We start from the raw sequence: 14876 nt of genomic DNA, 5'->3' as shown, positions 1-14876 counted from the left end.
ACACTAGTTTTTGTGTATAATGTACAGGCGAGCTTACAGTTGCCAATATATTTAATAAATATTTAAAACTGCACAGGATTTGCCAAGATTGAATAACCACCTCTACACTTCAAATTCAGTCAGTATTTAGACTGGAAAAAATTGCTAGCTTTATATGCTACAGAAGGTAGGAATTTCAGCAGTTCAGTAACCTTACTTTGCACATATATTACATACTAGCAGGAGTACCCGGCGTTGCTCGGGAATCTATAACTGGTGAATTTCCCAAATGAAAGAAACAGAACATAGAAATAGAACACAGTTTTCTGATTGACATTTTATTGTAATAGGTAATATAAGAGGTCATTCCAGAGCCTTTGGATACACTATATTTTTTGTTTTGCCTTGTGGTGCGAAAATGAACAAATTCTGAGGATTGCCCACTCTAGAACATGCTAAAGTAGAGTTGTCTGTGTGAAAAGCATGGATTTTCCAAATTGATGCCTTTAACTTGGAGTGATTGCCCTAGAGCCTTATTAATTCACATAGCAAAACCGAAACAAACAGGAAAGTGTAGCGGTTTGAAATCAAAGTGTAAATCATTCGGAATCAGCGGAATTGTTGGTCTGAAAACATTTTGACGTTTTGCGCAATGTTTCACGGCCTTGAAATAGACTTTTTTGTGGCATCGGAAGTGGAGTTGCTAATGGTACGTGTTTTTTTCGTTGGAATGGGTATATTAGTGAAAAGCAGGACAATTATAATGTGTTACATGGTATTACATATGAAATAAGCACCAGAGTGAGATGAATGTACGTTATTTTAAAAATGTCTGAAAGCGAACAAATAGTACCATTCAGTCAGAAAGAGCAAGACTGAAATTGTACTGTGAGTCAGAAAGCGAGCAAATAGCACCACAAATAAGGAAAGCCAGTCAAGCGCACTGGGTCGTTCACGTTTAACATCCATACAGCAGTTCCCCTTCACGTGATGAAAGTAGTCGGTTTTCTCATACTTGGACACTTCCGCCATCTCTTGGCAATTTAAAGAAACATTGGTAAAGAGCGATGTACAGGGACCAAACATTTGAAATCAAAGGGTAAATCATTCGGAATCAGCGGAATTCTTGGCATGAAAACATCTTGACGTCTTGCGAAATGTTTGAGACGGCCTTGAATTAGACTTTTTTGTGGCATCGGAAGTGGACTTTCTAATACTTTGTCTATTTTTTTGTGGCATGGATATATTACGGAAAAGCAGGACAATTATAATGTGTTATATGTTATTATGTACGGAATAAGCACCAGAGTGAGATGAATGTAAGTTATTTACAATACATCGGAAAGCGAACAGATAGCACCAGCAAGTCAGAAAGACTAAGACTGAAATCGTACTGTGAGTCGGAAAGCGAGCAAATAGCACCACAAATACGGAAAGCCAGTCATGCACACTGGGTCGTTCACGTTTTACATCCATATGGCATTTCCCTTTCACGCGATGAAAGCAGTCGGCCTTCTGATACTTGGACACTTCTGCAATCGGTTGGAAATTTAATGAAACATTGGTTGGGACCAAAGTGCCGCTAGATGGAGCCGCCGTTAACGTCTTTTGCAATGTGCGGCCATCTTGTCAATGATAAGTACGGGGACATGTGCCGAACTGTCAGTGAATAAGTGCCCTGTGCTTCACCACAAACATTTTTTCCAACCAAACATACCCCATGACCTCCTCCTGGTCACAAAGGAGCCCCATGCCCAGTTTGGTGGCGATCGGATGCCCGGTGCCGATTTGTATGGCGGACAAACAAACATACATACATACATACACATATACAGTTAAGTCCGTAAATATTTGGACAGAGACAACTTTTTTCTAATTTTGGTTATGTACATTAACACAAATTGAAATTTAAATGAAACAACTCAGATGCAGTTGCAGTGCAGACTTTCAGCTTTAATTCAGTGGGGTGAACAAAACGATTGCATAAAAATGTGAGGCAACTAAAGCATTTTTTTAACACAATCCCTTCATTTCAGGGGCTCAAAAGTAATTGGACAGTTGACTCAAAGGCTATTTCATGGGCAGTTGTGGGCAAATCCGTCGTTATGTCATTATCAATTAAGCAGATAAAAGGCCTGGAGTTGATTTGAGGTGTGGTGCTTGCATGTGGAAGATTTTGCTGTGAACAGACAACATACGGTCAAAGGAGCTCTCCATGCAGGTGAAAGAAGCCATCCTTAAGCTGTGAAAACAGAAAAAACTCATCCGAGAAATGGCTGCAATATTACGAGTGGCAAAATCTACAGTTTGGTACATCCTGAGAAAGAAAGCAAGCACTGGTGAACTCAGCAACGCAAAAAGACCTGGACGTCCACGGAAGACAACAGTGGTGGATGATCGCAGAATCATTTCCATGGTGAAGAGAAACCCCTTCACAACAGCCAACCAAGTGTACAACACTCTCCAGGGGGTAGGCATATGGATATCCAAGTCTACCATAAAGAGAAGACTGCATGAAAGTAAATACAGAGGGTATTTAAGCCTCAACAATAAAAAGGCTAGATTGGACTTTGCTAAAGAACATCTAAAAAAGCCAGCACAGTTCTGGAAAAACATTCTTTGGACAGATGAAACCAAGATCAACCTCTACCAGAATGATGGCAAGAAAAAAGTATGGAGAAGGCATGGAACAGCTCATTATCCAAAGCATACCATAATCACCTGTAAAACACGGTGGAGGCAGTGTGATGGCGTGGCCGTGCATGGCTGCCAGTGGCACTGGGACACTAGTGTTTATTGATGATGTGACACAGGACAGAAGCAGCCGAATGAATTCTGAGGTGTTCAGAGACCCACTGTCTGCTCAAATCCAGCTAAATGCAGTCAAATTGATTGGGCGGCGTTTCATGATACAGATGGACAATGACCCAAAACATACAGCCAAAGCAACCCAGGAGTTTATTAAAGCAAAAAAGTGAAAAATTCTTGAATGGCCAAGTCAGTCACCTGATCTTAACCCAATTGAGCATGCATTTTACTTGTTGAAGATTAAACTTCAGACAGAAAGGCCCACAAACAAACAGCAACTGAAAGCCACTTCAGCAAAGGTCTGGCAGAGCATTAAAAAGGAGGAAACCCAGCATCTGGTGATGTCCATGAGTTCAAGACTTCAGGCTGTCATTGCCAGCAAAGGGTTTTCAACCAAGTATTAGAAATGAACATTTTATTTCCAGTTATTTAATTTGTCCGATTACTTTTGAGCCCCTGAAATGAAGGGATTGTGTTCAAAAAATGCTTTAGTTGCTTCACATTTTTATGCAATCGTTTTGTTCACCCCACTGAATTAAAGCTGAAAGTCTGCACTTCAACTGCATCTGAGTTGTTTTATTTAAAATTCATTGTGGTAATGTACAGAACCAAAATTAGAAAAAAGTTGTCTCTGTCCAAATATTTATGGACCTAACTGTACATCGATTCTGCTTTATATATTAGATTTGTTTACAGTACCTTTTCTTTGACAGAGGAAGCAGATACGTAGCGTACAGTCAGTCTTATCAATTGAGCCAATGTTACACATATATATTTAATATTAGTCAGGTTATTAATACTAATGTTTTAACCTGGGTGATGCCATTTCACAGAGCTTCATCGATAGCATATAGATGGACTACAATAATCTTTACAATACTGCAGCATTCTAATTATATTAAAGTTTTTCACAGGGGATCATGATGTGCTGTGCTTGTGAGCTCATTAGCACTGTTAATTCTGAATTCTGCCATTCCGGTCAGAGTTTATTTTAACCAGAATAATGAATCAAATGTGCTCTATTGAAATAAACTCGCTCATTAAATCTGTGTGCAATAAACTTTGTCTAACATTGTTGTGCTTAACATACAATTCAATACAAGTAAAGCACTAGAACAAACTTATTCATGGCAGACTGCAATTTTGGTATGTCGTGCAAAAAAAAAAAAAAGGAAAAAAAAGAGTTTACATCTCTAATGTGACTTTCATGTTTGCTTTGCAGAGGCCCTTGAGGTCAGGCTGGGATTGTTAAATCTGAATTACAGTAATCCCTCCTCCATCGCGGGGGTTGCGTTCCAGAGCCACCCGCGAAATAAGAAAATCCGCGAAGTAGAAACCATGTGTTTATATGGTTATTTTTATATTGTCATGCTTGGGTCACAGATTTGCGCAGAAACACAGGAGGTTGTAGAGAGACAGGAACGTTATTCAAACACTGCAAACAAACATTTGTCTCTTTTTCAAAAGTTTAAACTGTGCTCCATGACAAGACAGAGATGACAGTTCCGTCTCACAATTAAAAGAATGCAAACATATTTTCCTCTTCAAAGGAGTGCCCGTCAGGAGCAGAGTCTGTCAGAAAGACAGAGGAAAGCAAACAAATCAATAGGGCTGTTTGCTTTTAAGTATGCGAAGCACCGCGGCACAAAGCTGTTGAAGGCGGCAGCTCACACCCCCTCCGTCAGGAGCAGAGAGAGAGAGCCAGAGAAAAACAAAGTCAAAAATCAATACGTGCCCTTTGAGCTTTTAAGTATGCGAAGCATGCGTAGCATGTCCTTCAGGAAGCAGCTGCACACAGAAGGTAGCAACGTCCCTATCGTCTAGGTGTGCGAACAGCCCCCCTGCTCACACCCCCCTACGTCAGCGCAAGAGAGAGAGAGAGAGAAAGTAAGTTGGGTAGCTTCTCAGCCATCTGCCAATAGCGTCCCTTGTATGAAATCAACTGGGCAAACCAACTGAGGAAGCATGTACCAGAAATTAAAAGACCCATTGTCCGCAGAAACCCGCGAAGCAGCGAAAAATCCGCGATATATATTTAAATATGCTTACATATAAAATCGGCGATGGAGTGAAGCCGCGAAAGGCGAAGCGCAATATAGTGAGGGATCACTGTAGATAGCAAAATGGTTGAAGTTATCCAGCGCTTGACCGTGAAACTAATAATGAAATCCGCTCTTATTCTATTCTTTGTTCATTATCACTGTCAGGGTTCCCACGCGTCCTGGAAAACCTGAAAATTTTGAGGGTTATTTTCCAGTCATTGAAATGACCTGGAAACTGATCGAAATGGCCAAATGTCCTGGAAATAATCTTTCTTGTCCTGGAATTTTATTTCTGTTTTTGCTTTTTAATTTTTCTGTTTGAAACAGCTTGCTGTTCGTAAGTCTAGATATGATGACAGCTGAGCTAGGTTGTGGCCTCTGCTGCGCAATGTCTCCACCTACTGAGACATGTATAGGCAATTATATTTATAAATGATTCTTTCACTGGTGGCTCATTTGATGGAGTATTGCCAAAGCCCCTCTTGCAGCATTGCAGAAATGCCAGGATGCGATATGTCCAATACCTTGATGATGAAAAAAACAAGAAAAAGGAAACTGAAAATGACAAGCAAAGAGAAGAGATCTGAAATCACAAAAGTGGCAGCAAAGAGACAGAAAATAATCACTAGCATTGAGGCAATGCAAGAAGAAGCAGATGCAATGGCAGAGAAGGCTGAGAGAAAACAGGACTTTACACTGCTCACAAAATCTAATGCCTATCGTAAAAGTGTTGCTGAAAACAAAAAAGAAAAAAAGAAAGAGGTCATCAGTCTGGATGCAGTTTTATCAGACCTCAAGGAGCAACACCAGCATTGTTTCTAAACCTAGGCCTACACCAGATGCCTTTTTCATAGGTTACACTACAGTGACTTATAGATTGTTTTTTTTTCCCAATATACTGGAGTTCAGGCTTTTGTCCTTTGTTCCTAGTATTCTTTCTAGTTTAACCAAGTTTTCAACTCAGGAATTGATGGCAAGGCTGTCATGATTTAAAATGGATATATTTTGCTTCTTTTCCCACAAGGATAAGTTTTTTATTATAATCTTTGTCGTTGACTTATGCAAATTCTACAGCTGCTGTATTCCCAGTAAAGCTACCAGTTGAAAGTTAACTCTGACTTTGTTTTGTCGCGTGCCAATTGTTGCATATATTAGTGTTATAGGCATCATACACATGATATAGGCAATAAATTAGCTTTATGCAGTTTTGTTTAATACAAACATTGTACATAAATTTATTTGATACAAACAATGACATAATATGTAATATGCAAGTAACTTTTACTGAAATTAGGTCACTATGGTAGCCTATTTCATGGTGTCATCAACAGCTCTATACTGAACATTATGGAATTGCTCAGTATATGTCAGTGTTTGGATAGTTTTCCACAATCCAAGAGGCATTTATTTCTTTAAAAGAGTTTTGCAGTTTAAAACAGTGTGTAACAAAAAGAGGTCAAACAACTCCATTATACATCAGTGCATTAATTGGTGTTGCCTTTATGTAATTTAGCATATTGGTGACACTAAGTCCCTGCATAATCAAAGAGAAATTAAAATGGCGTTAAGCCTGCGACTAAAGTGTATGACTGTATGACCAGATCCTGTCATGAATTTCCGGAAAAAGCTCCTGGAAATGTCCTGGAAAATGATTCCTTAAAAAGAGTGGGAACCCTGCACTGTGGGTGATTGGAACATCTCCATTTATATCCCTGCATGTAATTGTTCAAAACTTATTTGTTCATAGCCTTTTTCTTTTTTTCTGTTTCTTAAACTGATTTTTAATTTTGACTTTCAAATATTAATGTTTGATAATAGTTTGTATTCTGTGTTATTGTCATGTTTGCTTTTATTTTTTTGTATTCCTTTGGCTATTTGTAAAGTGCTTTGAGTGTTTAAAAGGCGCTACATAAACTAAATGTATTATTACTACACAGTGTCATGACCTCAGGTTTGATTTCTAGTCTGGTCGGTGTCTATTTGGAGTTTGCATGTTCTCCCTGAATCCCAGAAAAAAGCGCCCAGTCATATAAGCGCACGGGAAATAACCATACACTGAAAAATGCGCACACGGAAAAAACTACACACGGGAAAAACCGCACATGGAAGAATACGCATATGGTAAAGTGAGCATGCAGAAAAAAGCACACGGTGGCGACATACAACTATTACAAATATAAAAGATACTCCACCTATACTGCTAGACATTTTTTATAATAATAAAACAATGACTGGTTTGCTCTTGTACAATGTCTCTGTTCTTCGTTTTCATTAAGGAATGGCACTTTGTTCATCGATTCTCACGGCACCTCCAAGTATCTATTCCATTTGTTGTGCAAAAACGCAGATATTCAGATCCCTTGTAACCGAGAATTTGCTTGCGTTTCTGACTGGTCGAAAATTCCATCTCGCTTATTCAAAAAAAAAAAAAAAAAAAATGTCGACTTGCCTTGCTCGAAAGTTAGGGAAGATTAAAGAAAACTCTGTGTGGCCTATTTATAGGACAACCTTTACTTACTTGCCGTAATCAAAACTATAAAACCCTAATTTGCCTACCTGTAGAATAAGAAAGTATAATAGAAATTCTGAAAACTATTGTAAAGAATAATAATTTCCTAGAAATGGTAATTTATGCACAACAATGACAGTAATAAAGGGATTAATGACTATTTTATTTTATGGACCATCCAACAGCCCACTACCCCAATTAGCACAAATTAAAACATACAAGCTTATAAATACATTTAGTGAACAATTATACAATTTCGTTTATTGCGATATATAATTTTTTTTTCTTCTTTGCATATGCGCATTTGCCGTATGCACATTTTTCCATGAGCGCATTTATCCACGTGCGGTTTTTCCCGTGTGCGCATTTTTCCATGTGCGGTTATTTCCCATGCGCTTCTTTCCGGTCACCGTTCTCCCCTTGTGTGTAATGACTAGGTTTACATAACTTCAGATGTTGTTTTAATAGCTGAATATTAGAAGTGGTCAGTAAGTACTCTCAATTGCCAAAATACGATTATTCCTATATGTGTTGTTAAATTACATCTTCCCACTTTAAGCTCACAGGGAGGTGTCCACATTGTGCATGTTATTTATGAAGTGAATTATCTGAGATGCTTCTATAACAGACTATCAGTATTTAAATGTTGTGCTTATAGAAATGCACAATATACATGGAAAAACTTTCATCTCTATTTCTGCTATTGTTTTTATTAACACAGTTCAAGTAGTGACTTCGACAGTATTTCAAAAAAATAAACTAGGTAAGAATTCCTTGGAAAAATACACTTTCAAAGCTTTGAAATGGGTAGATGATACATAGTCTCCATCAGGAAATGTCAAAAATAAATATAAAATCAGAGTATATGTGTTCGGTGACCTTACTGTTCAGAAAGTAACGCGAAACGTGTGTAAATTGCAATACCAGCAAAAAGTCAGATGGCGCAGTGTGTTCAAGTTGGAATGTGACGTCGGAGTCTCTGTTTACTATGAATATGTGACAGCAAGCCACTTTGCAGGTCCTACAGGATCAATGTGCGTGCTTCGATGTTTGAAATTCAAGTGTTGCATCTTCCCCATTATAACGATGCAATACATTTTAAAGGTCTCACATACCATTTTCTTTTTTTTTTTTTTTTTCTTTTTGCACCTTCACAACAACATCAGAATATACGCATGCACAGTGTATTCAGTGTATTTGAGCCACAGAGAAAAAAAATAAGAACACAGTGAAAAGTTTCTGTTCTTTCAGACAACTTACGTGTGCTTGTACTCACCTCTAAAGTTGTATTAATCATCCTACTTACTGAGCTTGCTCTGTCATTCTTAATTGTGCATATCTTTCTCTCTAGAGCCCTGCTGGCATCCACACATGTCAATCACAACATCTACATCACTGAAGTTAAGACTGGCAAGTGCATCCACTCCTTGGTAGGCCATCGACGCACACCCTGGTGTGTGACCTTCCATCCCACGATTCCAGGTCTTGTGGCGTCTGGATGTCTGGATGGGGAAGTTCGCATCTGGGATTTGCATGTAAGTACTACAATTCATATTGCAAGAGCAATGGTGATTTATTTTGAGACTGTTGAAATCAAGTCCTGTTTTAATTATGACATTGTTATTCATCAGATGTTATGCTGAGATTTTTCTATAAACATTTAGAAGTTTGTACTTACTGTATTATGTACATCTCTTGTTTCTGTCAGGAGTGGACCAGTTACATCTGTGGAGGTGCTAGGGTAATGCCAGTCTTTAGAGCAGATGTGTGTAGATAAAAGAAGAGTTGCTGAATCTCTTTAAACTTATAACTGAACTGCTTTTTTTTATTAGGGAGGCAGTGAGAGCTGGTTCACTGAAAGCAATGTGGCCATTGCATCATTGGCCTTCCATCCCACTGCACAGCTGCTTTTGATTGCAACAAACAATGAAATTCATTTCTGGGACTGGAGTCGCAGAGAGCCTTTTGCAGTGGTGAAAACTGCAAGTGACATGGAGCGTGTGAGGTAAGAATACAGTAGAATTTTACTTCAGCAATCGTATATATTCTGTCAACAGTGGTTATGAGTTAACTTTCCAAGTATGTGTAGTATGCTTAGTAAGAACGCAGTATAGTTTGGAGCTATGGATGATTGTGTGGGTGTTAGTGAATTAATGTTACAGATGGACATATGCATATAGTTGGAATAAAGGTTTCCAGCCAGCTGTAACGGCAGCAGCATTTGTGTTTTTTTTAACCTTCAGGCAGGCTTATTTTGGTTGTCAGCATGTAAATAAGGAAGCAGAGTTATTTTGGAAGACCTGATTTTGGTGTGTCGAACAAATGTGTACTGTCCTGGCTTTTGCCTGTGATGAGAAATATGGTGGCCTCATGTGTTCGACTGGAGAATTGCTCTTTGACTAAATCCTGTTCATTTCATAAGTCTGCTTGCTGAACTTCTGAGACATAAGAACATAAAAAAATTGACAAATGAGAGGAAACCATTCAGTCCATTAAGATATTTTTGTTTACCTCACATGTAAGCTGCTAGTCAAGGTTTCTGCTTCAACTACATTGCTCAGTTTGCTGCAGATTCCCTACATTCTTAGCTTAAAGAAGTATGTCCAGGCTTCAGTCCTAAATGTACTTCCCATTAACTTCCACTGGTGTCCTGGAGTATGTGATTCAACATGAAGTTGAAGGAATCATGCTGTATCAATGCCTTTGAGAATTTTGAAGACCTGAATTAGGTCCCCACACAGTCTTCTCTGCTCAAGACTTGACAAGTTTAATTCTCTAAATCTCTTGGCGTATGATGAGCAGTTAGTTGCTCTCCTCTGCACACCTTTAAGTGCTGTTATGTACTTCTTGTTAGTGGTGTGACAAGAGTTGCACACAGTACTACAGATGTGGACACACTAATGTGTTATGAATTATATCCCTTCAGACTCAATGTTTACAAAGTACAGGGCTAATAATTTTTCATTTTTGTCTTTCAGGTTGGTAAGGTTTGATCCACTTGGACATAGTCTGCTTACAGCCATTGTCAACCCTTCTAACCAGCAGGTAAATAACTTGACATTTAACAGTAGCTTGTTTTGTTTGCCATGGACAGCTTTATGCTGTTCATCTAAACTCCTTACAGATTTTTATTTTATTTTATTGCAGAGAGCCCTGATGGGTAGTTACTCTGTTTTTTAGATTTATGTATTTGTCTAGCTTCTATAGCCCTGCAAGCAGATCCTTCAACTTAAAGGGAAAACTTGGGGGTTGGTGGCAGGATTGGCATTAAAGCCACCATAAAAAACCTTGCATTGTTCCACTCCATTTGAACTATTGTGGTGCTGAGGTGTCACCCATTGCATGGCTGCGCTCAGGTCCTAATCTGGGATCCTGAGGTGGTTCGTCGTGTTGTGGGTGCAGCAACATGCTGTATCAATGTGTGCTCCCAACCTCCCTTTTTCTCTCTCTCTCTCTATTGTGTTTTGTAGTGTTAGGTTTCACAGTTGTCCCAAATAATGCAGTGTCTTATAATTAGCTATTTTCATCCCAAGTAATGATCTGTTGCGTAAACTAATCTTTGCACTCCTTGTATAACATTTGTTCTACGTTCTTGTCCACTGTGTTTTCAGAATGAAGATGATTCAGAGATTCCTATGGAGAGTGTGGAGATACCCCACTATCGCCAACGTTCCTTTCTGCCCTCTCAGCCAGTGCGTCGTACTCCTCTCTTGCACAATTTTCTGCACATGCTGTCTTCAAGAAGCTCCGCAACTCAGGCAGGGGAACAGAACCAAAGTGATGATGGACCCACTCCTGTGGATCTGCCTGTTTCAGATAGTGGCCGTTATACTTCTTCTGTTAGGAACCTGCCCCCACACCAAGGCTGTGTGCAGCACCTTGGCATGGTCTGTTTCTGTAGCCACTGCTCTGTGGTACGTCCATCGTCTTCCTCTCCTCTTCCGAATGAGGAGGTTCCTGCCTCAGCTTCTGCAGACCTCCCTGCTGCCTCCACTTTCTCCTCTGCTCGGACAGAACCTCGACAAGATCAGCGAAACAGTGATAGACCTTCAGCTTTTAGCAGTGTGCATAGCAGCTCAGCTGGTAACACTTTAAGGAACCTTTCTACTGCACCTGGCCGTAGGGGTCTTACTGGACTTATGACAAGCCCACCTTTAGTGCACCAGCAATTGAACACAGACACTTCTAGTCGGCTTGCAAGTACTGATTGGACAGGAAGCATGCTGAACATTCGCACAGAATCAGTACCTCCACCTAGAACTAGTGCCTCTTCAGTCAGCCTGCTGTCTGTTTTGAGGCAGCAGGAGGGCAGCTCTCAGTCTCCTGTGTACACGTCTGCAACAGAAGCTCGGGGATTTCAGGGTCCCAGCAGTACTGGCCCTACAGCTCATGGCAGCCAGCATCCTCTAGGAGAGGTCAATCAGTGTGGTCAGGTGCCCATGCATAATGTTCTCCAGTGTAACCTGAGCCGCTATTTCATTGAGTATGATCACATGCAGCACATTGATCATAGTGCAAATAGTGAATCTAGCCAGTCCCAGCAAACCCAGGAGCTTCTTAACAATAATATAGATCCTGATCGGCCAGGCCCTTCTCACTATCAGCCTCCTCACAGTAGTGACAATAACTCTGGCATGATTAGGGGGCATGTGAACCGCTGCAGGGCCTGCCATAACTTGCTTACTTTCAACCCAGACACACAACGATGGGAAAGGACTGGCCAGGAGCCCCCTTCTACTGCTGAAGAGAACACTTCGCTTCAAGCACCTAATCAGGCATTTGAGAATTTAATGGGACAGGGACAATCTGCTGATAGGAGAAGCTTTGAAGGAAATGTTGGAGTCACTGGGGGAGAAAGCAACTTCTCTAGACCGGGTCCTACCAATCTGCAGGCAGAACAGACTGTTGGGCTAGTGTATAATCAAGAAACTGGGCAGTGGGAACGTGTGTTTGGGCAGTCGGCCACAGGCCGTAGTGGAAATGTAACACAAGAGGCCTTAAACCAAGAAATGCCTGAAGAAAGCTCTGATGAAGATTCTCTGAGGAGGTAAGGACTACTGGGGGATAAGATATGAGGGAGGAAATGCTGGTGAAGATGGCAGAGTAAAGACACTTGAAAAAATGAAACACAGATTGACTTAAAAAGAAAACAGGACTTGCTTTGCATTGCTTTGTGCTTGACACAATAAATAGTTAGAAAGTTCTTCAGACAGTTAATTATAAACTCCAGCCAAGATGAAGGACTCTTCAAATGCTTCATGGCCAATTTGTAGAATGTCAGAGAAGTGGTCTGCCGAGTGGTTGTATTAGAAGGCAATAAGGTTTCAGTTCCGAGTGATTGGGAACTGGTGGTTTCAATCTTTAATGGAGTCATTCCAAATAGCCTCAGCACATTTACTATAGTTTCATTTTACTTGTTTGGAGAAAACTATATTAGGAGGATCTGAATTTTTTTTAAAATTACACTTTTTAATTGAGTCCTACACTTCAGGATTTGAGGTGTCCATACTTTGCTTTGTGATAACTATGGGTAATATTGCATTTTTTTAGCAGGTAAACAGGAGTAAAAAAAAAAGTAACAGTAATTATTTGAGAGAAGATGCAGAGCCTTTAATTGGTGTAATTATTGTTTGTTATCTATAAGGATGAATTTGTTAAGCTTTTTGATGGGACTCACGGGAGCCCAAAAAGGAGTGCCATAATATTTCAGGTTATCTTTTTCTAGCTTTGTCTGTTAATTACACATTTTTCTGGTGACTATGCTAAATACCTCAGAACGTTTAGCATAGCTTGCATTGCAAATTAATTTGTAGCAGTTGTATGACCTCAGTAGTACTATTGATAGCATGCCCCTCTTAGTCATGTTTAAAATCAGTACAGCTGTTTTGGAGCCACCTTCTCTAAATATGATTAATTTGGTGATGCTTCTGACATTCGTTTCTGATTAAAAACTTAAAAAAAAAATCTAGCCTCTTTTGAAAATTTTTCATGTTTTTGCTGTAGAAGTTCAGTAATATACTCATGTACAGAGTACAGTGAAATTTTCATTTCAATAGACAAAGAAAATATTGCTATTCTCCAGTGCCAGGATAAAGAAAATCATTTTTGTATGTGCTAACAAGTAATTCTTGAGTGAGACAAATGAAAACCCTAAAATTGCAATAGACATTCTAACATGGTACCATTGTCATGTAAGTTGGCAACATTGGTGCAGATGAACAAATTGATACCATAGTAGCGGTTCAAAAATGTCAACCCCAGTGAAAACTTGAACCAAAGGGGAGTCACAGCATTCTGCAATCTTCTGTTTGAGCAGCAAATGAAGGTTCATTACGGTGATGCATGTCTGTCACTTTAGCTAGTGTACAAGTGAGTTGGGAGTTCCAAAATGGTGTAAGTTCTGTGATAGACTCTCCTTGACCAGGTCAGATGCACTGAGTGGTGACAACAGAGTTGATTGCACACACTGAGCTTTCTCCTTCGACCTGCAGTCAAATCCAAAGAACATGGAGTTCAAAGTAAAGGTGTCTTGTTGCAACATGACAATTCTCGCCCCATACTGCCTGTTCAACTGTTACAACCATTGAGGACCTGCACTTTGATTGTCTTCCATATCCGCCATTCTCATCAGACCTCACCTCCATGATTACCACATCTTTGGACGATTCAAAGAGGCGGTGGGCGGAAAGACTTCTTAATTGAATGAAGAGATGCAATAGATGGTCAATGGGTGACTGTGCATGCAACCTTTTTTATTTCTAGAGGAATTCATGAATTTTTTAAGCACTGGGGGACTTGTATAGAATGCCATGGAGATTATGTTGAAAAGTGATATAGTTGTAGTTCACCTTTGCTTCAATAAATTATATGAAAGTAAATAAGGTTTTTCATTTGACTCACCCTCTCATGTTGCACATTTTTAAGTGCTATATTTACAATTTTTGGAATTTAAATATCCAGTGATTGACATACACAATCATAAAGAAAAAACATGGAACATAAACATACTAGACTGCACATGTTAACTCACTTCAAAAAGTTTGATCAATCGCTCACCCTGAACGATGCATGGATTTAAATTAAAAATGTGGTCTAAGATTGAGGTGCATATTTGAAAATGACTTTGTATGCCGCCACATTTGTTGGATACTCATTTTTATTGTCTATAGTTGGGTAGGATTTCTGCTTGATTAAGTTGCATGGGATATGGTAATATTTCATTTTCAGCAGTGTATTTGTCTAGGTTGGATGAGCTTATTCTACCAGTGTTTTAATTTTTGTTATAATGGGAGCAAGTGAGGTGTATTTTGAAATTTTACTTATGTTTTAAATTTTATTATAAATGTGGTCTTGGCATCCCTGTTAAAACTTGTTTAATAACTAAACTGGACCTACACATCTGCACACTGTATTTTATTTTTCTCCTTTATGATGCACTTGAGTTACCCTTTTGTGTGCATCAGTATGTAGGCTGAAATTGGTCATTCTGACAAACTATGCCAGCCTTGACCAGAATGTCTCCCACAATTACCCCATCT

General features: G+C 39.4%; 1 protein-coding gene across 1 annotated transcript in view; it reads left to right on the top strand.

Annotated features, from left to right (window-relative positions):
• ambra1a (autophagy/beclin-1 regulator 1a) overlaps window positions 1-14876 on the top strand; it is a 112464-nt gene that overhangs the window by 52758 nt on the left and 44830 nt on the right. Inside the window, exons 4-7 of the mRNA XM_028794330.2 lie at window positions 8690-8873; window positions 9171-9343; window positions 10317-10383; window positions 10950-12385. Of these exons, the coding sequence (XP_028650163.1) occupies window positions 8690-8873; window positions 9171-9343; window positions 10317-10383; window positions 10950-12385 (1860 nt within the window). The remainder of the gene's footprint in view (window positions 1-8689; window positions 8874-9170; window positions 9344-10316; window positions 10384-10949; window positions 12386-14876) is intronic.

Source organism: Erpetoichthys calabaricus, chromosome 2 (genome assembly GCF_900747795.2).
Source record: "Erpetoichthys calabaricus chromosome 2, fErpCal1.3, whole genome shotgun sequence".
In the NCBI taxonomy this organism is placed as follows: Eukaryota; Metazoa; Chordata; class Cladistia; order Polypteriformes; family Polypteridae; genus Erpetoichthys; species Erpetoichthys calabaricus.
Note: the sequence above shows the minus strand (reverse complement) of the source record. Positions and strands in the feature narration are given on the sequence as shown.